The following is a 23,124-nucleotide window of genomic DNA, read 5'->3' as shown; positions in this document are numbered from 1 at the left end:
CCAAGTTAGAACTTCCACAGCAGTTAATAGTATGCACCAATTTCAGGATGCTGTTCAGCAATTTGCTAATGTTTCTTTTACAGTACCTTTCTTCCTATAGTCTCTACTACTGATGAGGATATGCGGGATGTCAATGGGAACACCATCACCTAGTTCTCTTTATCACACATTAGCATGATTTGGATGTACATTGTTATTATTTCACTGGCACTCAGTCAGTATCCTAAGATTTCTTTCCATCATGTTTTGGGATGGTGGGAGAGGAAATCTATGTCAGCAGGAAGATTCCAACAATTCAAGGAGAAAGTTTGTCATCAGATACTTCAACCAAGCACTGGCAATAAATGTACTTGACCAATTACAGACAACTCAAGAGCATCTTTCAAAAACGCAGAAAGGTAAAAGCTAATATTAGTTACCATAATTTCTATAGAGGAGAAAATTAAATGTTAATATGAGTTGATTGATGAAAGCAAACAATAGAAAAATGAAAGGGGATGACACCTGGACAAATTGGAAAGAAAGGTCATTGATAAAACAGTTGAACAACAGTGTGAAACATTTAAGAATGGCATTAATACAGGGCATTCTATGAACCTACAAGGAGTTGTGTGTACAGTCATGGATGAACAGTCAAATAGAACTAAATCAAAGTTGAAAATTTATGTGACAAATGTTTGTAAAAATTATGCATCCAATAGCCCAGTGAACATATTCCTCAGTGTATTGTTTTAAGTGCTGAACTTGTGCTCTGTCTGTAATTGTAAAGGTAAAGTTTACTCTTTAAAAGAAGCTGAAGAATTTCACAAGGCACAGCTACCTTTGGTTCCATTGGGTCGCCAATATGTTGACTGCAATACATGGCTCCGTGTACCACTAGGCTATATTGAGAGTGAAGTTCGACAAAGAAGCAGGTAGTAAATACTTTGCCATGTTTACTTCATCATTCCTGACATGCTTACTTCATCATTCCAGCCTCATTATTCTTACGTGTGAGAGTAATTGAACTTGTTAGCTTTGGAAGTCATGAATGGTCAATCATCAGATTGTTTCTGAATACAAAGATTAAACATTTACTATTGTTGACATGAGCAATTTTAATTTTAATTAGAATGATGAAATGCAAACTAGATTTCTTTTTAGTGAGTGAATGTATTTTGAATATTTGGATTTAATAATCAATTTTTCTTTCAATTTTACCCAGCATAATGACAAAAATAATACAGTTTTAAACATATAAGAATATATTTGAAAAATGAATTTTTAGACCTTCAATTGCTAAATCGGTAGTTGGTTTAAAACTGCACATTCCATGCGTAGTTAAATTCTTTAATTTTATTCGTAGTAAGTTTCCACATTTAAAACAGAAGCATTTCAGTAGGGCTACACTAAGTCTTTTTTCTACACTCAGCAATAAGGCACGTATTTTGGCACTTGGAGTAACAATACAAATTTGAAATAAGACAGGACACAGAGACTAGTAACTTCCAGCTCTACACCGTGTTATCACAGAGGCTAATATATATGGTTTCCTAGTTGGCATATTTAATGCCTCAAAACTGAGTTGTGCTCAAAGTCTCTATGTAAAAAGATGCTAAATAAACTGTCTGTCAACAGCAGGAAAACAAAATTTAGCTGGTGTTCTTCATATTGATATCACTGGGACTTTGATGTTTGCAATAACAACTAACTGGCATGAATGGGTATTAATTGCGGTAATACACACAAGTTGCTAATTCGTGGTGATATGTTTCTGAATATACAGAGATTGTGCAAGATGATGTATATGAACGCTCATTCTCTAAGCCATGCTCATCAAATGCATACTATTTTGTTTGCTGATTAGTACTGAATCAGGAGTGTTACATTGATCTCTTTGCCCAGGGGATAGAAAAAGGAAAAGCCTCCCGCTACTGACTCCTTCTCCGGCCTCCAACACAAGCCCTCCTCCTGGACACCACTGCAAGGCCTCCTACCCTCCCTCGACCTCTTTATCTCCAACTGCCATCGAGATATCAATCGCCTCAACCTCTCCACCCTTCTCACCCTCTCCACCCTTCTCACCCACTCCAACCTCCCCGCCCCCTGGCAGAACGTGCAGCCCTCCGCTCCGTCTGCTCCAATCCCAAACTCACCACAAAACCCGCAGACAAGGGAGGCGCCAAACCATCATCTCCCAAACCATCATCTCCCAAACCATTTACAACCTCATCACCTCAGGTGACCAACCTTATTGTTCCCCAACCCTGCACAGCCCGCTTCTATCTCCTTCCCAAAATCCACAAACCTGCCTGTCCTGGTTGTCCCATTGTCTCCGCCTGCTCCTGCCCCACTGAACTCATCTCCACCTATCTGGACCTCATTTTCTCCCCCTTGGTCCAGGAACTCCCTACCTACTTCCGCCCGTGCCCTCCACCTCCTCCAGAATTTCCAATTCCCCGATCCCCAACACCTCATTTTTACTATGGACATCCAGTTCCTATACACCTGCATTCCCCATGCAGATGGCCGAAAGGCCCTCCGCTTCTTCCTGTCCCGCAGGCCCAACCAATCCCCCTCCACTGACGCCTTCATCCGCTTAGCCAAACTCATCGTCACTCTCAACAACTTCTCTTTTGATTTCTCCCACTTCCTACAGAAAAAGCGGGTGGCCATGGGCACCCTCATGGGCCTAAGCTATGCCTGTCTCTTTGTAGGTTATGTGAAACAATTCCTCTTCCGTACCTACACTGGCCTTAAACCCCACCTCTCCCTCCGTTACATTGATGACTATCAGCACCGCCTCGTGCTCCCACAATGAGCTCGAACAGTTCATCCACTTCACCAACACCTTCCACCCCAACCTTAAGTTCACCTGGACTGTCTCTACACCTCCCTCACCTTCCGAGACCTCTTTCGGGCAACCACCTAGAAACCGATACCAATTTCAAGCCGACCGACTCCCACAGCTACCTAAAATACACCTCCTCCCACCCACCTTCCTGCAAAAATGCCATCCCCTATTCCCAATTCCTTTGTCTTCACCGCATCTGCTCCCAGGATGAGGCATTCCATTCCTGTACATCTCAGATGTCCTCATTTTTCAAGGACTGCAATGTCCTGCTCAGCAGTGGTCGAGAACGCCCTCAACCGTGTCTCCCACATTTCCTGCAACTCAGCCCTCACACTCTGTCCCTGCAATAACCATCAAAAGAGAATCCCCCTCGTCCTCACGTACCACCCCACCAGCCTCCGTATCCAACGCATCACCCTCTGACACTTCTGCCATCTGCAATCTGACCCCACCACCAAAGACATTTTTCCCTCCCCACCCTTGTCTGCTTTCCAGAGAGACCACTCTCTCTGTGACTCCCTTGTCTGCTCCACACTCCCCTCCAATCCCACCACACCCATCACTTTCTCCTGCAACCGCAGGAAGTGCTGCACGTGCCCCCGTCCCTCCTCCCTCACCCCCATCCCAGGCCCCAAGAAGACTTTCCACATCAAGCAGATGCTCACCTGCACATCTGCCAGTGTGGTATACTGCATCCACTGTACGTGTTGTGGCCTCCTCTACACTGGGGAAAGCAACCGGTGGCTTGGGGACCGCTTTGCAGAACACCTACGCTCGGTTCGCAATTAACAACTGCACCTCCCCGTCGTGAACCATTTCAACTCCCCGTTCCATTCCTTTGACAACATGTCCATCCTGGGCCTCCTGCAGTGCCACAATGATGCCACTCGAAGGTTGAAGGAACAGCAACTCATATTCCGCTTGGGAACCCTGCAGCCCAATGGTATCAATATGGATTTCACAAGCTTCAAAATCCCCCCTCTCCCTACTGCATCCCCAAACCAGCCCAGCTCATCCCCACCTCCCTAACCTGTTCTTCCTCTCACCTATCTCCTCCTCCCACCTCAAACCACACCCCCTTTTCCTTCCTACTAACATCATCCCACCCCCTTGACCTGTCAGTCCTCCCCGGACTGACCTGTCCCCTCCCTACCTCCCCACCTACATTCACCTCTACTGGCTCCATCCCCGCCTCTTTAACTTGTCTGTCCCCTCTCCACCTATCTTCTCCTGTATCCATCTTTGATCTGCCTCCCCCCTCTCCCTGTTCATCCAGCTCTACACTTTGTTACCTATAGCCAATATTTCTTGTAGTTGATCACTATTTTCCTACCTCTTCTGGAACAGTACAAATGTGTAGCTATGAAGTGCATATCATTATTGAGTTTGTCTGTGATACACCTTGACGACAACTTGCTATTCAGGTTTACATAAGTACAGTGGTTAACATTCTAGAAGATAACTAGTCCAATGGAAGAGCAACCCAGAAAGAGTCAGTCATATTTAGGAGATTAAGGAGAAAATTTGTCAGGATTGGGATTGAACATTTTGCTTTTAAATATATTAAGCTATTGTGAATACAGGAATGCATCATTTCTGCATGAAATATCTGCATATCTACATTTCGTGAACTCCTGAGTCCATGTCCATTTTTCCTTCGCCTCCTTGTTTGGACCACTCCAATAGATTTCTGACCTGTCAAAGCTTTAGCTAAAATCACAACTGACATTCCATTTGACAGTGACTGTGCCTGTGCCTGTGATGCAGTATCCCTCCTCATCCTTCTTAATAACTATGATGTGACGGTGCCAGTTTTGGTCTGGGGTGGACAAGGTTAGTATTCCAACAGGTTTATTTGAAATCACAAGCTTTCGGAGCATAACCTTTTGTCAGGTGAAGTGAGAGAGTAGCATACAGACACAGCATTGAAAGGCAGAGAGATCAAAAGATCATATAAATGGTGTGAGTGGAGTGTCAAATAATAAATCACTGCAGGTGATCAAAAGCATCAGACGGTTTGGGAAAAGTGTCCACAGCTGAATGACAAGTGAATGGATCACCTATAATCTGAATAAATGGGGCAGAGAGATAATTACAAAAATTAAAAATAAGCTGGTACTGGAGACAAACCAAAAGACTGGAAGTAACATGATAGATATGAGAGTATCATGCTGAGGGTCTAACCAAAGTAATAAGTAATCCAACCAATCATCTTGGCCCCGTCATGTCACCAGATTAATTTATCAGGGTACCAGTCATCTTAAGTTGATTCATCAATGATTAGTTAACTGTTGGGTCATAAGTGTGAATGCTTTTTGATGATTGCACAGTTTTGAGCTCCCTTCACAAATCCTCATTAATGAAGCAGCCATGGCCCGTATAGATCTAAATAACTTTCAGACTTGTACAGATAAATTGCAAGTAATATTTGCATCATAAACATCAGGCCAAGGTGTTTGTTAAAACTGCACCATCAACGTCTGGAGGGGAGAGTGGGACAGGAATGTCTCTGTTGACCATAAACTTAACAAGTCCTGCAGAGATTAACTTGTTTCTTGACTTCCTAAAGCCACGCTTGACAAGGGACAAGACAGGATTATAATGGAATGCTGTCCCATTTATCTGGAAAAGTACAGCTTTATCAACAGTTGAGAAGCTTAACACCTTTCTCAACAGAGCAGCTAACTTGATAGCACCCCATTTACCACCTTAAATATTCACCGTTTCCACCATCAGCATTCACAGGCTCCAGCATGAGCAAAATTGCTACAGTACATCTTAAGATAGTAAAGTTTCATTTTCAAAATAACCTTCCAAGTCTATGAGCTCTTCCACCTGCAAGGACAAAGAAAACATGGAAATATCACTGCTAAATTCCCCTCCAAGTGTCATACTACTCTGACTTGGAATCATATCACTGTTTCTTAGTTGTCAGTGCATCAAAATTTTGGAACTGCCTAACTAACTGCAAGGTGGATGTACTTGCACAATATGGACTACAGTGGTTCGATTTATTGCCATCATTAGGGTAGTAAATACTAGCCTAGCCAGCAATGCCCACAATCTCAAGAACGGATTAAAAAAAAACAAGCTGCCTCTTCGTAACGTCATCCAAAAGCCCATCAGCTTTCTCATGTACACCAATGACATCCAGCTCTATCTATCACTTCTCTCAACATCTCCAGTGTTTCTGTTAAGCTGCTTGTCACTCAATGAATGGCTAAAACTTTCTTCTGACTAAGCATTTGAATTATCAAAGCTGTGTCTTTGGATCCCATCACAGACTGCATTACCTAGCCTTTGTCTTGGAATAAAACAGATCTTCTTAGACCTGAATACTCAGTCTAATTATCTTTTCTGACATCTTCCTCTCTGCTGTTGTGTTCTTTGCCCTTCTTTAGGCCATCTGCTCCTGAAACCCTCATCCGTACATTTCCCAATCTCCATATTTAACTCGTCACACCCTCCATATTCAATGAGAGGATTATTGAACAAACACTAATTTTGAAACCAGCTTCATAAGCATTCAGAAAAGAACTCGTGCTCATTCAACTTTGATAGAGTTCTGTGTTTGAATGGCAAAAAGCATCTTCCCTACCAGATCTTGTTTTCCCAACTTTCACATGGCTTATGTTTCAGGGGAGGACAAAGAAAATATTTAAAAGATATTCTGAAACTCTCCATGAAGAGTGGCAGGACTGACAGGGAAGGAGTTTGCTAATAGTTGTTCAAAATGGTGACTGTTTGTCCCTCAAGCTGGATCACATTTTTTGAGTTGTAGCCTGTTATTGATGAGTATTGTTGCAGCAGAAAAGGAAAGAAACAGAAGCAAATTGCAATCTGGATTCCACTAACTAATGGGACATCTTACCCCATGTTCACAAAGATCTATTAATTAAGAGTTAGTTTGTTTAGTCACATAAACATACATGGCAAAACTTCATAACTCTGAGTGGGCAACATCCTTAATTCAAGGGCCTGCTATCACAGCAATTAACAATTTGACTATTCCAGCACTGTTCAGACCAGCTTCCCATCTTACAGCTGTTATGACCAGGTGAGGAGAGATAGACTGGTTTACCTCATTTCCCTCTTGTCATTTGACTGCACCAGGATTTTGAATTTTTAAAAGGATTTAGTATTGCTTATTCAGTATTGACCTGGCTCCGTGCAGTTTGAATCATAAAATCCCTACTTTGGCCCAACAAGTCCACACTGAACCTCAGTGCATTCCACCCAGACCCATTCCCCATAACCCACGTAAGCTACACATCCCTGAACACTACAGGCAATTTAGCATGACCAATCCACCTAACCTGCCCATCTTTGGATTGTGGGAGGAAACCGGAACACCCAGAGGAAACCCACACAGACACGGGGAGAATGTGCAAACTCCACACAGACAACCAAAGCTGGAATCAAATCTGGGTCCCTGGTACTGTGAGGCAGCAGTGCTAACCACTGTGCCACCATGCCACCCCAATGTAACGACTTCAGTTTGTGACAACTAAACAAGTTGGGGGAGTCCAAAACTAGAGGACATAGGTTTAAGGTGAGAGGAGAAAGATTTAAAAAAGACCTAAGGGGCAACTTTTTTCACACAGGAGGTGCTGCATGTTTGGAACGAACTGCCAGTAGAAGTGATAGAGGCTGATACAATTACAACATTTAAAAGGTGTCTGGATGGATGAATGAATATGAAGGATTTAGAGATAAAAAATAAGGCTGAATGCTGGCAAATGGGACGAGATTTATTTAGGATATCTGGTTGGCATTGACGAGTTAGAGCGAAGGGTCCATTTCTGTGCTGTACATCTCTATGACCCTATGACTCTAAGCCTAGTATTGTTGAGTTTAACACTAAGAATTCATTTATTGTGCTAAAGCCTAAGGTAGAAAATATCAACACCTACTTAAACGTACAAAATCATTGTACTTCCTGTTTACACATGTAAACATGCACCGACACCCCTATCCTGGAGAAATATGCGACTTCGCAGAGTTTCAGAGGTTAAATTTGGCTAGGTTAAAATTAGATGAAAGAAACAGGAACGTCAATAAAGATTCACTGTTTGGATCTGTAGGCACCATTGACTAAACTGAAGGAGTTTGTTTAAATGCGTTGGTATATTTCTTTCCTCCATGTAAACAATGTGGTAAATACTTTCAGTAAAGGTTTTGTTTGCTGTAAGAGTATTGATACTTTTCTTTCTCAGCAAGACAAGAACCAAAGCTTAGATGACATGTTAGAGAGAGATGCTGAATTTGCAGGTTGCGTTCTCTGCTCAAATCCAAATTTTAAAAATTTGGGTTATTCTACTGGGTTATCTCACATGACCTGTCTCCAGGTTGGTTGTATATTCTAAAACAGCTGATCAGCTTATGTCTGCCACAACTTCCTTGTAGTCATTGCAATTGTTGAGTTGATTAGTTGTTTCAGTGTTCTGAGCACTAATACCTGAATGACTCACCCTTCACTTTGACGAGATGGGAAGAAGCTGTTCACATCTCCGGAGGTGCCATTTGGTCCTCTTCCATAGAATCTATCTCCCCAAACATAGGATGATATCAGATAGTCACAAGTTGGCAGTCATAAGCCAGTGTCTTCGTTTTAGTGAAATTTCCTCTTTAAAAGTTTAAGACCTATGATCAACTGATGAGATGTCAAATTTAATTCCAAATAGCACATCTTCATGAAGCATCTTCTGCTTATCTCCTTTTCCAAGATCACACCAAGTCCTGTTCAACCACTACCCCTATATCTACTGATCTTGGTTGCCCTCAGTAATCTTAAAATTGACAATCTTCTGGTATCAGAGGGATATAAACATATTGTTCGCTGCTCATCTCTGTCACTGTCTTCAATGCTACATCCCTCAGAACATTGAATTCCACGAGTCCTGACGACCTCTTCTCCATGCCTGGTGTCTGCTCCCTAGGCTTTAGAATTCCCTCCCTACACCATTGTATTTCCTTTTTTAAGACAACCATGAGAGGTGGGCAAATTTATGTCACATATGCCACAAAGTTCCCATCTTCCATGATACAAAAGTGGTGCTAGTACACTAGAAGTTCGCAAATGTTTCACCATTTTAAAAGCAGGAGTGGGTTACCGTGGCGGAGGAACTTGTGTTATGTGTGGAAAAGAACAGAAGAGATTTACCAGGTTGTTGACAGGTATGGATGGTTGGAATTATAAAGGAAGGCTGGGACTTTTTTCACTGGAGTTTAGGACATTGAGAGACGACCTTATAGAAGTTTATAAGATAATAGAACATAGAACATAGAACATAGAACAGTACAGCACAGAACAGGCCCTTCAGCCCACAATCTTGTGCCGACCATTGATCCTCATGTATGCACCCTCAAATTTCTGTGACCATATACATGTCCAGCAGTCTCTTAAATGACCCAAATGACCTTGCTTCCACAACTGCTGCTGGCAACGCATTCCATGCTCCCACAACTCTCTGCGTAAAGAACCTGCCTCTGACATCCCCTCTATACTTTCCTCCAAACAGCTTAAAACTATGACCCCTCGTGCTAGCCATTTCTGCCCTGGGAAATAGTCTCTGGCTATCAACTCTATCTATGCCTCTCATTATCTTGTATACCTCAATTAGGTCCCCTCTCCTCCTCCTTTTCTCCAATGAAAAGAGACCGAGCTCAGTCAACCTCTCTTCATAAGATAAGCCCTCCAGTCCAGGCAGCATCCTGGTAAACCTCCTCTGAACCCTCTCCAAAGCATCCACATCTTTCCTATAATAGGGCGCCCAGAACTGGATGCAGTATTCCAAGTGCGGTCTAACCAAAGTTTTATAGAGCTGCAACAAGATGTCACGACTCTTAAACTCAATCCCCCTGTTAATGAAAGCCAAAACACCATATGCTTTCTTAACAACCCTGTCCACTTGGGTGGCCATTTTAAGGGATCTATGTATCTGCACACCAAGATCCCTCTGTTCCTCCACGCTGCCAAGAATCCTATCCTTAATCCTGTACTCAGCTTTCAAATTTGACCTTCCAAAATGCATCACCTCGCATTTATCCAGGTTGAACTCCATCTGCCACCTCTCAGCCCATCTCTGCATCCTGTCAATGTCCCGCTGCAGCCTACAACAGCCCTCTACACTGTCAACGACACCTCCGACCTTTGTGTCGTCTGCAAACTTGCTGACCCATCCTTCAATCCCCTCGTCCAAGTCATTAATAAAAATTACAAACAGTAGAGGCCCAAGGACAGAGCCCTGTGGAACTCCACTCACCACTGACTTCCAGGCAGAATATTTTCCTTCTACTACCACTCGCTGTCTTCTGTTGGCCAGCCAATTCTGTATCCAAGCAGCTAAGTTCCCCTGTATCCCATTCCTCCTGACCTTCTGAATGAGATCCCATTCCTCCTGACCTTCTGAATGAGATCCCATTCCTCCTGACCTTCTGAATGAGGGGTATAGATAGAGTTAATGGAAGTTGTCTTTTCCCTAGTATGGGGATTTCAAGACTAGGGGCAAATTTTTAAGATGAGAGGAGAAAGATGTTAAAAAGACATGAGGGGCAAATTTCTCTTAAGCATAGAATGAACTTCCTGAGGAAGTGCTGGACGTGGGTACAATTACAACATTTAAAAGACATTTGAATAAGTACACGGATACGAAAAGTTTAGGGGGATAGAGCCAGAAGCCAGCAGATGGGATGAGTTTAGTTTCGACAAAGTCAGAAGTCACACGACACCAGGTTATAGTCCAACAGGTTTATTTAGAATCTCAAGCTTTCGGACCATAGCCCCTTCATTAGATGCATACAGACTGAGTGTTTGTAGGCAGAGAATTCGCAAGATCACACAACTGGTGTGAGTGGAATTTCAGATGATGTCTCTGCAGGTGACCAAGAATGTTAGACTGTGTGTTAAGCGCTTATAAAGTCAGTTTCAGCAATGTTGCTGTCATGACAATCAGGCAGAGCCATAAATATATACAAAAGGTGACAGAATCTGAGAGTTTTACCCTGGAATCAGGCTGGTTTTATTTTGAAAGCTGAAATTTATAAGAAGTCACACTGACTGACTGCAACCACAAATTATGTGGCTTTTGAACAAAACAGAATGTATCTGCAAATAAACAAACATCTTGAATGAAATGATTCACCCTATACGTTGTGTGAGTGTGTGTGTGTGTGTGTGTGTGAGAGAGAGAGGGAGAGTGTGTGCGCGTGTGTGAGTGTGTGTGAGAGAGAGGGAGAGGGAGAGAGAACAACATGAACCCAAGAGCACAGTTGTTGTGTATCTTGGAGTCTGCCAGATACACAATGATGCTAAATCGCTGAACAGAGACTGAGAGCCAAGTTTCGTACCCAGGAAGACGGCCTTAACCGTGATCTTGGGTTCATGTCACACTACAGGTGACCAGACTACTGTTCTACATCTGTAAAATGTTCCATGCTTTCTTGTTTTGACAGCAATACTTTGATACATTGTAATGATATCTCTACCTTAATTAGTTTGTACAGTTTTGAATCTTATCTCACTCACTCTCTCTCTTTCATTCTCACACACACACATTTTGTCAATCTCACACATAAAAATCTATGGGGTGAATCATTTCATCCAAGATGTTTGTTTATTTGCAGCTACATTCTATTTTGTTCAAAAATCACACAATTTGTAGTCACAGTCAGTCAGCATGGCATCTTATAAATTCCAGCTTTCAGAATAAAACCAGCTTGATTTCAGGTTAAAACTCTGAGACAGATTCTGAACAAAATCTAACACTTAGAATGCAGTGATAATGGGAACTGCAGATACTGGAGAATCCAAGATAACAAAGTATGGAGCTGGATGAACACAGCGGGCCAAGCAGCATCTTAGGAGCACAAAAGCTGACGTTTCAGGCTTGAGATGTCATCTTTTGTATATTCCTGTGGCTCTGCCTGATTGTCATGACAGCACAGCATTGACACTGACTTTATAAAACACTTTACTCACCATCTCACCTGCAGACACTTATCATCTGACACTCCATTCACACTAATTGTATGATCTTTTGCTCTCTCTATCCTCAATTTCTGTGCCTGTAAATTCTGGGTCTGCATACTCTGCTCTCTCATTACACCTGCGAAGGGGCTGTGCTCCGAAAGCTCGTGTGATTCCAAATAAACACGTTGGACTATAACCTGGTGCCGTGTGACTTCTGATGTTGTCTACCCCATCATAGTTTAGTTTGGGATTATGGTCAGCATGGACTGGTTGGACCAAAGTTATGTGTTTCTAAATGAAAACCAGAATAACTGTGGATGCTGTAAATCAGGAACAAAAGCAAAGTTGCTAGAAAAGGTCAGCAGGTCTGGCAGCATCTGTGAAGGGAAAAACAGAGTTAACACAGTCAGTTTTCAGGAAGGGTCACTGGATCTGAAACATTAACTCTGTTTTTAACTTCACAGATGCTACCAGACCTGTTGAGCTTTTCTAGCAACTTTGATTTTGTTGTCTGTTTTTGTGCTGTATGACTCTATGATTGTTCTTAGAACCAAAAAATTAAGAGTAGATTTGATAAAGGTGTTCAAAATCATGAAAGGTTTCGATAGACTAAATAAGGAAAAACTTCAAGAAGTTGAGGTGTTAGTAACCAGTAACAGATTTAGTGTGATTGGCAAAATGATCAGACACAATATGGGGAAAGAGATTTTTCACACAGCAATGTGGTCCTGAATGCACTGCCTTAAAAAGGGTTGGTGGAAGTAGATTCAGTCGTAATTTGCAAATAACTCATAGTTAAGTAGCTGAAAGGGAAAAAAGAGTGGAAACAGCACAGGGTTATGATTAACAAGGTGTAGAGCTGGATGAACACAGCAGGCCAAGCAGCATCTTAGGAGCAGGAAAGCTGACATTTTGGGCCTAGACCTAGACTTTACACCTTGTTATCTCGGATTCTCCAGCATCTGCAGTTCCTATTATTTTAGGATTATAATTAATTGGATATTTCTGTGAAAGAGGTGGCACAGGCACAGTGAGCCAAATGGCCACTTTCTGTACTGTGCCATTCTATGATCTATAAAACTTATCTTTAACCAAGCCGTATGCCGATGTATTCTCCTTTAGTTGGCTCCAAACTGATTTGTCTGATGATACTCTTAGTAAAGCAAGCCAAAATATTTCCTAAGTTAAATACATATATGAACACACGTTTTTGGTATTGAGGTTCAAAGCTGAAGAGGATTACTTTATTCAACTTTAAAATGAAGTCCACATTCTGATGTAAGGTTGTTGAAGTGAAACATTAACATCTATTGAAAGATGCAGTTTGGCCTGAGTATTTACATTTTCTTCTTATTTGATTTCCAGTATTTGTCATATTTTGCTTTAGAATGTATATTTAATCAGTTTAGTGCTGAAATTATGAACATCGGATTTTTTTAACATTACTTCTATTTTATCTGTACAAAAGGAAACGGATGATTTGGAGAAATAGACACATGTGAGTTCATCATACATTTTTACTGGGAAGATGCAAATTTGCAAGAAGCTTTTCCAGGACTGATCTTCCACACCATGGAGGGGCAGATGTTTCAGGATTGTTTCATTTAGTTTAGTTTAATGTATGTCCTAGGCCAGCTCCTGAACGTAGTCTTTGTCTCAGTTGTAAAATGTTACAAAATGTGAATGCAGAATTTTATTAATTTCTTTATCATTATAGAATCCCTAACAGAGTGGATTCTCTTCGGCAGGTTGGTATGGACTTGTTGGGCCATTCGGCCCAACAAGTCCATACCAACCTGCCGAAGAGAATCTCACCCAGATTCACCCCCCTACTCTATCTGTAACCCTGCAATTCCTATGGCTAATCCACCTAATCTACACACCCTTGGACACTATGGGAAATTTTAGCATGGCCAATCCACCTAACCTGCAAATTTTTGGATTGTGCAATCACACAGAATCAGGGAGAATGTGCAAACTCCACACAGTCACCTGAGTCTGGAATTGAATTTGGGTCCCTAGTGCTGTGAGACAGCAGTGCTAACCATTGTACCACTGTCCTGTCCTTGAATGCAGTAACAGCTGTTAGTTTAGCAGAGAGTACTAGAATCTGTGAAAAGTAATTTATGACACAAATTTAGTCATTTACTTGATAAGTAGCAAAGAATAGAATTGACAACACAATAGCAATTCATATAATTTACTGAAGGTATCAGAGTTAGCTAAAATGAAAATAATACCCAAGATACTGGGAATCTAAAACCAAAGAAATGTGGAAATATTTAGTTCAGGTAGAAGGATACAAGACCTAAACATTCTCTTCTATTTCTTCAGGAATGCTGTATTTCAGTTGCTCCTGTTTACATTTACAAAAGATTTCAGGTTTAGTACAAGTGCTTGGGGTGGAGAGAATAATTTGATCGAATAATTTACTGTCAGCTATTAGCATATTAAGAGGGCCCCAGTAAATGGACAGCAGGAGAACTGCAAAAACACAAGGTAATTTGAGCTGAGATAACAAAGTGTGAAGCTGGATGAACACAGCAGGCCAAGCAGCATCTCAGGAGCACAAAAGCTGACGTTTTGGGCCTATACCCTTCATCAGAGGATGATGAAGGGTCTAGGCCTGAAACGTCAGCTTTTGTGCTCCTAAGATGCTGCTTGGCCTGCTATGTTCATCCAGCTTCACACTTTGTTATCTTGGATTCTCCAGCATCTGCAGTTCCCATTATCACAGGCAATTTGAGCTGTCTGTGTATCAGGGGAGCAGAGATAGCTTCCTCCCAAAAGGAAATACCAACACCATCAGAACACAATAAGTGTACTGGAAACAGAAAGAAAATTACAGACAAAAATAAATTGAGATATTGATAATACCATTCATATTGTTAATTAAGAGTTTAACTCCCAGTTTGATCAATTTTGCATTGACTCTGCTTTTCAAAAAGAGGAACAACATATAGTGATACTTGATATATTCCACTTGTCAGTGTACACAGTCCAGATAAAATCAAAGGTGGCAATATAGGTGGCAAGGAAATAATATCATTAAAATATTGAACATGCACTGAACCAAACTTGCTTTGAGATCTAATTTAAACAAGTAGATCCAGTAACGAAGCATATGTGTAGTACTGTACTGAAGAGTCAACTGAGCTTGTGCACTCAAGTTCTCAATTTGCATTATTGCCTTCTATTCAGAAGATAAGTTTAGTTATTAAACAATTATTTTCAAAAAGTAAAATGTGGACAGAAATACAATTCAGTAATTTAAAAGTGTCAATTTTATTGACAACACAGTATAGAGATTTGTTATCAAACCAAATACTATACAATAAAATTCAGTCTACAAAATATGAAGCAACTGAGACATACCACAGTAGTGCAAAGAGATTATCTACAGTAGACTGCATAGGATGGGCAGTGGCATAAAAATAAGATTCTTTAAAAAATTATTTCACATGATTTAACACAAAAAAGAACATACATGCCAAAACTAATATTAATCTATTTAATATCCAGTACATACCCCCTTTAAAATGCTTGTTTTCAATACTAGTAACAGTTTGACAGTGGTTTGACTGAATTATCAAAGAGGTTTAATATCCCCACAGTGTGTTTTCATAACCCTAATAGCTATTGCTCTTGTGTTGGTAAGAAAAATATTTGGCAAATTAGACATTCCCTGTTCCCTCATTTATAATATACATTTTCGCACTCAAGAAAACTAATGCTGCAAGACATACAGATATTTTGGATTTTTATACATTCAATTTTAAAAGTTAGGTGCAAACATTTTAGATAACCATTAAAGACACCATATTGTGGTATGGTCTGGCAGTCAATACTAATTTTCTAGCAGCTTGGCCAACTGTACAACGACTGTTTTCAGTGCAGCCAGAAAGAGAAGCAACCATTCAATCATTGTATAGTTCAACGATGTAGCATCTTTGCTTGAAATTAGGTTTTAAGAATGATCAAAATCCTCACATTGGACATTTCGTGCCATTTTACTGGATGCTGTACAGTCATTGCAACAGCCAGAGTAGTTTTCAAACACTGCAGCAGACAGATAGCAGCAGAGGTGCCAAAATAATTTCTCTATAAACTAAGTATACCAGTTATCAGGAACTCTGTTGGGAGACATTCAGAAGAGACGTATTGGGATCCTAGAACTCTGCCACCTTTCATTGAATATCCCTGCTTGACAACCAGATAAAATAAAAATCAACCATTAAAGATTGTTACCCACAAGTTTCAATTTTAGCAATAGAATGATAATAGCAGTCAGTGTTATGCAAGTGGTAAAATTGGAAATTAATTATATTTACTTTGGATAGAGGAGGGAGAAAAAGAATAGATTTGTAATAGTAGAACTGAAAAAAATCTCTCTATCCTTGTTTCTCTCAATCTCTTTTGACAAACAATGCTCAGTGATCAAGTTATATATGTATTCAGCGAGGACTGAAGGATATGTACAGATGTTGTCACTGCTGAGGATGCAGGATATCAATTAAACAACTATGACCTCAGGTTAAGGATTAATGTACCTATTCTTTATTTTTCTTTCCAAACTTTATATCTGGGTTTGTGTGTGTTTGATGTTACTTTATTTTTTTTCTTTGGGCTTAGTAAACATCCCTCTTTGTCACATCAAAACCTTGTAATTGGCACCTTAATATTGACTAGTACAATGTTTTAATTGAAGTGAGATATAGCTGCAGTCTAAACATTTAAAACTTTTGATATGGCCAACAATGGGGTTAAAAAGAGGGAGCCAATTCACTCCTCCTCACCGAGTTGTAACAGTGTCCACCTAGCATCCCTTAAGTTACATTATGAATTATTGCTGAAGAAAAGTAAGTGAAATGAAGAAAAAGAATCCTCAGTGGCTTGGCGGATAAATCCATCAGTGGTATTGTTTTGAACTACACTTGCGAAGAAAGATCTGCAAACAATAATTAGTCTGTGCAGTGTTAGCTATGTAATTAGTAGCTCAATTTGTTTGGATAGGACATCAAGCAAATTCCACAATATTTTACCTAAAGTTACATTCCACTAGATACCTAAAAGTTCATGTTGTCCCTCAAGATCCCTTCTCCATTCAGAATGTTCAGTGAAATGTTCACACACACAATGAATGGTCAGTTGTAAAGCTATCTAAGCTGCTGGAATTCTACAATACTTTTAGGAATGAAAAGAAGGGTGCATGAAAGACAATTGTATGCTTTACCAGTGATTCTTTACTTACCTTTGCCATCAATTGCCAATGATTATTTTTAAATTAATGCATTCAATTTGAATTAAGAATAAAAATACTGAAATGTCACACGGGCTTGCAGGGGTATTATGGTAAATGTTGTTTATACAATCAAATAGAAGGAAAATAGCTTATTGACCTTACAAAGGGTAATCATTTTGAAACCTTGTTTCCATAGATGCTTCCAGTCCTGTTGAATTATTGCTGAAGAAAAGTAAGTGAAATTAAGAAAAAGAATCCTCAGTGGCTTGGCAGATAGATCCACCAGTGGCATTGTTTTGAACTACGCTCATGAAGAAAGATCTTTCAGCATTTTGTTGTGTTTTTCATTTATTGATTCTACCTGGCAGTCAGGAAAGATTCATGCCAGATATGGAAGTCAACAAAGTTCATGTGAAAGCTTTATCTGACTGTAGCAGGACGTGCTCCACAGTAGAAAATGAAGGACTCCACAGCACCAACAGGTCCTCAAATTAGCTTATAGGAGTTCTGTATTGTACAGATTATATTGTTGACCATATACATTATATAACCTTATAGCATCCTTCCACCAAATACAGCTGCAATAACTAATCTTGCATTTTCCAAGGCTCAAGAATACAGATGAAGAACGAATCAAATTGCCATCAGTAATGAATACCAGAAAGTGATTTTAAAATGTTCTTGTATCACTTAATTGCACAATGCAGTGATGCCACATGTATCACAAATACATCTTTTTTTAAAATAAATGTTTTGTTCATGCAAGAAAAACAAAGGTGTGGCAGTAAGTTACAAATAAAGGTTACTTATAACTCTTGAAATGAAGATTACGTGAAAGGCTGTGCAGGAACAAGGATAGCAGAATAACATTTAAACTGCTTCATATATTTCACATTGATGGATTCTTAACAAAAAAAATTGGTTAAGAACAATGAAAAATGAAACAGATACTGGTAAATAATTCACTTGCATGCATCTTAGTGCATGCCTTCACTTTGTAGCCAAAAATAATGCTGGCAGTTTATTAAATAAAACGAGAAAATAAAGGCAAAACCAGTCAGTCAACAACTGAGAATGAGTTAGGTCAATGTTTTGGGTGCAACTTCGCATAACTACCTGAACCAATCTGTCTTTCATAATTTGACCAACCTGCTGGCCATTTCTAACATATTTTATCTTTGCAATAATAATTTTATGAAAGGTTCCTGAAGTCTGATCGAAATTGAACTGTGGTTTCTCATAAGAGTAGAAGAAAATTGAATGCACAAAGTCAGTACTGCCTCATCACCTTTTTGTTAACCAATCTCTGATTCAGTCTGAGCAGGCTTTCTGCTGGTACTGTTATAACAAATTAAGGATGGACAAGTACAACACATACATGGGGAAAAAAGTATTAACTAAGGCCCTAAATATGCAATATAAACAAATCTATTGAAAGCTGGCACCTGAGAATCCAGTTATCAAATATGGCCTGATTTGAAAAAATATGTGACCTATAAAATCTGAAATTACAAGCTAACACCAATGATAACAAAACTACTTCTGCCAATTTATAGAAAATTTGCTCAAAGTGACAAAACCATTGGTATAGTTCATGTATGCTTCTGTAATCTAGAGGACAAATATTTTGACATATGGCTAGATAAATCGCAGAAATAACTTCTCAAGAATAAGATTTAGTTACAAACTTCTGGAACTAAGTCAAGAGGAAAACAGAATAACATTAACTGTAGACAAAAACCGCTGCCATAGTAAAAATTTCTTAATGTACTGCTTTTATAATGTACAGAAAACATTTTGTTTTTATGTAGCACAAAGTTCTACAGAAGTATCTTTTCAATCTCTCTTCAGTAGCTGTGGACCTCTCTTTCAGAGTTAAGCTATTAGCAACTGACAATTCCAGCGAATATCTTGAGTTATGACTCAGTGTACACCACCATTGTTGATTTACTGCATGATGCCATGTTTTTTACTCAAAGATGTTCAGTTCAAAGTATATTCAAATTCTGTTCAGTTACTTCAAAAATGCTTCCCAAAGTACACTTACAATTAGAGAAATATGCAGTAATTGCAAAAGCTGTTTGTTTACATATTTACAAAGACTCAATTGTCATTTGACTTCTTAGACTCTGCATAGAAAATAAGTCTGCCATTCTACCACGTTTAATGACCCATCAGGAGTGAAGTCACTGTGCAGTTTGTTTTAAGTAGTTCTGTGCCAATAAGGCCATCTTCAACTAGGGAAAAATAATTTGGCTTCCCTTTTGTCTTCATGACTGAAACTTGGATTTAATATTCCTCCATGATCATTGCTGGAAATTTACACTGCAAGAAAAATAGGCAGAAAGTGGCAACCAAAAAGGAAAAATATTTGTGATTTTAGCGCAGCAAAAAAAACCTGGCACCTATTTGGCTATAACCATCGCTGAGCATACGTTTGTTATGGAGGAAATTCAACAAATTAAACCTCATAATTTTAGAAAAAGTATTGTTTGTCATCAATAGATGATTGCCACAATTTTAGTCTCTGAATGTTAAAGTTCAAATGATTTGAAGCCTCGATTTCAGAGTAATGTCTTCTGTTCATATAGTTGAAGATCAAGACGAACCCATACCTCCCCAGTTGGGACTTCATGCAAAAGAAGGCGCTTTGTAGTTGGCCCTTTGCCTTCTTGCTCCTTTTTGATTGTTGCTACTGGAACCTCTGTCCGACCTAGGAAATCTGGCCAGAATATTATAAAGTGTTATTGCTGAGAAATCATTTTATTATCTCTCCCCTCCATTCCCCTGTATTTTTGTTCCTTAATATGTAGCTTCATGTTACATAATAAGGGATCTTGGTGTGCAGATACATAGATCCCTTAAAATGGCCACCCAAGTGGACAGGGTTGTTAAGAAAGCATATGGTGTTTTGGCTTTCATTAACAGGGGGATTGAGTTTAAAAGTCGTGAGATCTTGTTGCAGCTCTATAAAACTTTGGTTAGACCGCACTTGGAATACTGCGTCCAGTTCTGGTCACCCTATTATAGGAAAGATGTGGATGCTTTGGAGAGGGTTCAGAGGAGGTTTACCAGGATGCTGCCTGGACTGGAGGGCTTATCTTATGGAGAGGTTGACTGAGCTCGGACTTTTTTCATTGGAGAAAAGGAGGAGGAGAGGGGACCTAATTTAGGTATACAAGATAATGAGAGGCATAGATAGAGTCGATAGCCAGAGACTATTTCCCAGGGCAGAAATGGCTAACACGAGGGGTCATAGTTTTAAGCTGGTTGGAGGAAAGTATAGAGGGGATGTCAGAGGGGGGTTCTTTACACAGAGAGTTGTGAGAGCATGGAATGCGTTGCCAGCAGCAGTTGTGGAAGCAAGGTCATTTGGGTCATTTAAGAGACTACTGGACATGCATACGGTCACAGAAATTTGAGGGTGCATACATGAGGATCAATGGTCGGCACAACATCGTGGGCTGAAGGGCCTGTTCTGTGCTGTACTGTTCTATGTTCTATGTTCTATAATTAATTCTTTAAATCCTTCCTGAGATATACAGTCCACATATTGAATGTAAAACAACAAAGAGCCATAAGCAGATGGGAAAACAGACAGTCGAGAAGACATGGCAGATATTTAAATTTTCTAATACATTACTAAAACCCTCAGGGGTTGGATCTAAAAAATGACATTGGTGGGAGGCCCAAAACTAGGTTGTACTGATACACGTGGGATGGAAAAATACAAAAATAAATAGAAAGAAAAAGTAGTTTTCCGCATACAAACAACAGGCAATATCAGCTTAACAAGTAAAATCTTGCTTGCATTCAAAATCTAAAACAAAATCTTTTGCCAATGACATTTTAGAAGAATAGTTTACTTTGGATGCCTTCTTCACAATGCTTGGAAACGAAGCTCTAAACTGCCTGACTAGTCTGTGATTTATTTCACTATTTCTCATTTGCCCACATAATGAGAGCCATACACTGGTATAAATGGCCATTGTAAATTGAAAGCAAGAGAGAGTTTGGAAATACTCAGTAGATCAGGCAGTACCTAGGATGAAAGAAACCAAGAGTTACCATTTAAGGTGATTGATTTTTCAACAGAACTGAAGGGAATATATAGAGTTGAGATTAACAGAAACCAGTTCATTCAGGCAGGAGCAGGTTGAAGCAATAGGCCTGCCAGGATAGCTGTGTTTACATATCTTGGTAAGGAGACAGAAGTAAGTTCTCATTTGATCTGATGAAGGATCACCAACCCGAAATGTTAACTGCACCCCTCCACAAATGCTGCCTGATCTGCTGAGTGCTTCCAGCATTTTCTGTTCTTACTGTGTATTTCCAGCATCCACAGTAATTTGCTTTTGTATCATGGAAGAATCTACTGACTAATGGAATGAGGAAAAAGACCTGTATGAAGAGAAAACTTCGAAATAAATATAAATGATTACAGCTGCTTTCTATATTACTTACTACACAATACTGTCAACTGACAGAAAAGATGATATTTTATGCCTGATTTACTGAACATAAATATTCTAACAACCCAAATAAATTTTATTTTTCAAACTGATCCCTACTTCGTCACTTAAGGTAAATGCATTGAGTGGTACTTCTGGGAAGAATGAAAATATTACAATTTCATGTATTCTCTTTGTACTACTCTCTGCTGAAATAAAGGATATTAGAACTCTTACCATCAGGTGAAAATTGATCCCTTTCAAAGACTGTTATACACAATACGTCTTGGTAAATGTCCTTGATAAAGAATTGGCAGTTAAAGTTCCACTTGGGGTTCAAAGTATCTGACAGCGTTCTGGTCGTGTAACATTGGGATCCCATTGTGACTTCACAGTAGGGATTGCTCTTTCCTAGTAAGGATGTGGACCAGACAAGAAGTTTAAATGGCAGTTAAATCCACAAAACATTTTCTATGGGATTAATTCATTATTCCTGATTAGTTAGGAAATACCTTTACTTACAGGAAAATAAAACCATGACAAGTTATAAAATTTCTGCAGCATGTACCTTGTACAAACATAACACTGAAAACTGCTGGCAGAGGCAGAAGTGTAGCACTTGAATAAACCACTTCATATGAGATTCTTAATGATTTATTAAACCTTAAAAAAGAACTTCAGAAATACTTTTCTCATGAGCATCTCTGTTCCAACTTCATAATTTCATTCCTTTTTTATCCCAGACATAACTTCTGTTACTACAACCGTTGCCTTTAATTGTCAATCAGCATTGAGATCCTTGAGTATACAACTGCCAATGCATATTTGTTCTGCAGTATATCTTAAACCTCAACTAAGTCATTATTAGTTAGTTGGATTCCGTCCTTGCACAGATGTTGAAATTAATTATACATACACATTTTTAAATCAGAGTTTGATGTTAATTGTTAATGAAACATGGTCAATGTTTCATGAATAATTGTGTTTTGTTTTCCCTAACAGAGTCTTAACAAATTAATGTGATCACTAATTCAGTGTCAATGTTTTATTGAGCAGTATTCTCAAATTTTCTTTTCCACTGATTCAACTCTTCACCATTTACCAAAAATGCTTTTCCTCATAAAATGTAAACAAAGATGTAAATTTCTATTGGAAGGGAACAAACACTGTATTTTTACATCATGGATTCTCAAACAGGAAAAACAATAAGCTGATCAGAAGTGCAGAGATCATGCTTGATCTTGCTTGGAAGTTCAAGCCACCAAATTAGTTTGATCATCTGAAATGAGTACAGGAACAAGTTCAATTGTTTTCAGTAGTCATTTTATATCTGAGTTCCTAAACTGACTTAACTTGCTGTGGTTTGAGCTGATCAATCGTGAAATGGTATATTTGAGTTCTGACCAGCCTAATCACTGGACCTTCAAGTGATACTGGACATCATTCAAAACAACACAACTATATTGGAAACAGTATGCAGTTTGTGGAGTCGGTTAAGTAGAAGTGTGCCAACAAGCTTCATAGAACAACTGTAGACTGTTACCAAACCATCCACACACTTCTCCCTAACGTTAGGCATCTGCAATGCACCTGTAGAATATGCCATTTGTATCAGTGAAACTACAGG

The 23,124-nt window shown here is 39.5% G+C and overlaps 2 protein-coding genes across 8 annotated transcripts in view; one reads left to right on the top strand and one right to left on the bottom strand.

Annotated features, from left to right (window-relative positions):
• fam228a (family with sequence similarity 228 member A) overlaps positions 1 to 18,268 on the top strand; it is a 57,434-nt gene extending 39,166 nt beyond the window's left edge. For 3 of the 6 annotated variants that reach the window (XM_048531277.2, XM_048531280.2, XM_059645420.1), the window contains exons 7-10: positions 264 to 398; positions 770 to 914; positions 13,273 to 13,302; positions 17,243 to 18,268. In XM_048531277.2, coding sequence (XP_048387234.1) covers positions 264 to 398; positions 770 to 914; positions 13,273 to 13,302; positions 17,243 to 17,261 — 329 coding nt within the window. In that variant the 3' untranslated portion in view covers positions 17,262 to 18,268. Of the gene's footprint in view, positions 1 to 263; positions 399 to 769; positions 915 to 13,272; positions 13,303 to 17,242 lie in introns of those variants that run through there. The other 3 variants (XM_048531279.2, XM_048531281.2, XM_059645422.1) reach the window with 3 other exon arrangements.
• The window catches only part of LOC125452619 (intersectin-2-like), a 197,084-nt gene continuing 189,030 nt past the window's right edge, over positions 15,071 to 23,124 (bottom strand). For both annotated transcript variants that reach the window (XM_059645418.1, XM_059645419.1), the window contains 2 exons: positions 21,735 to 21,908; positions 15,071 to 19,768 (listed from right to left, as the gene is read on the bottom strand). In XM_059645418.1, the coding sequence (XP_059501401.1) occupies positions 19,611 to 19,768; positions 21,735 to 21,908 (332 nt within the window). In that variant the 3' untranslated portion in view covers positions 15,071 to 19,610. The remainder of the gene's footprint in view (positions 19,769 to 21,734; positions 21,909 to 23,124) is intronic.

The sequence above is a fragment of the Stegostoma tigrinum genome, chromosome 4, assembly GCF_030684315.1.
Source record: "Stegostoma tigrinum isolate sSteTig4 chromosome 4, sSteTig4.hap1, whole genome shotgun sequence".
Lineage (NCBI taxonomy): Eukaryota > Metazoa > Chordata > Chondrichthyes > Orectolobiformes > Stegostomatidae > Stegostoma > Stegostoma tigrinum.
Note: the sequence above shows the minus strand (reverse complement) of the source record. Positions and strands in the feature narration are given on the sequence as shown.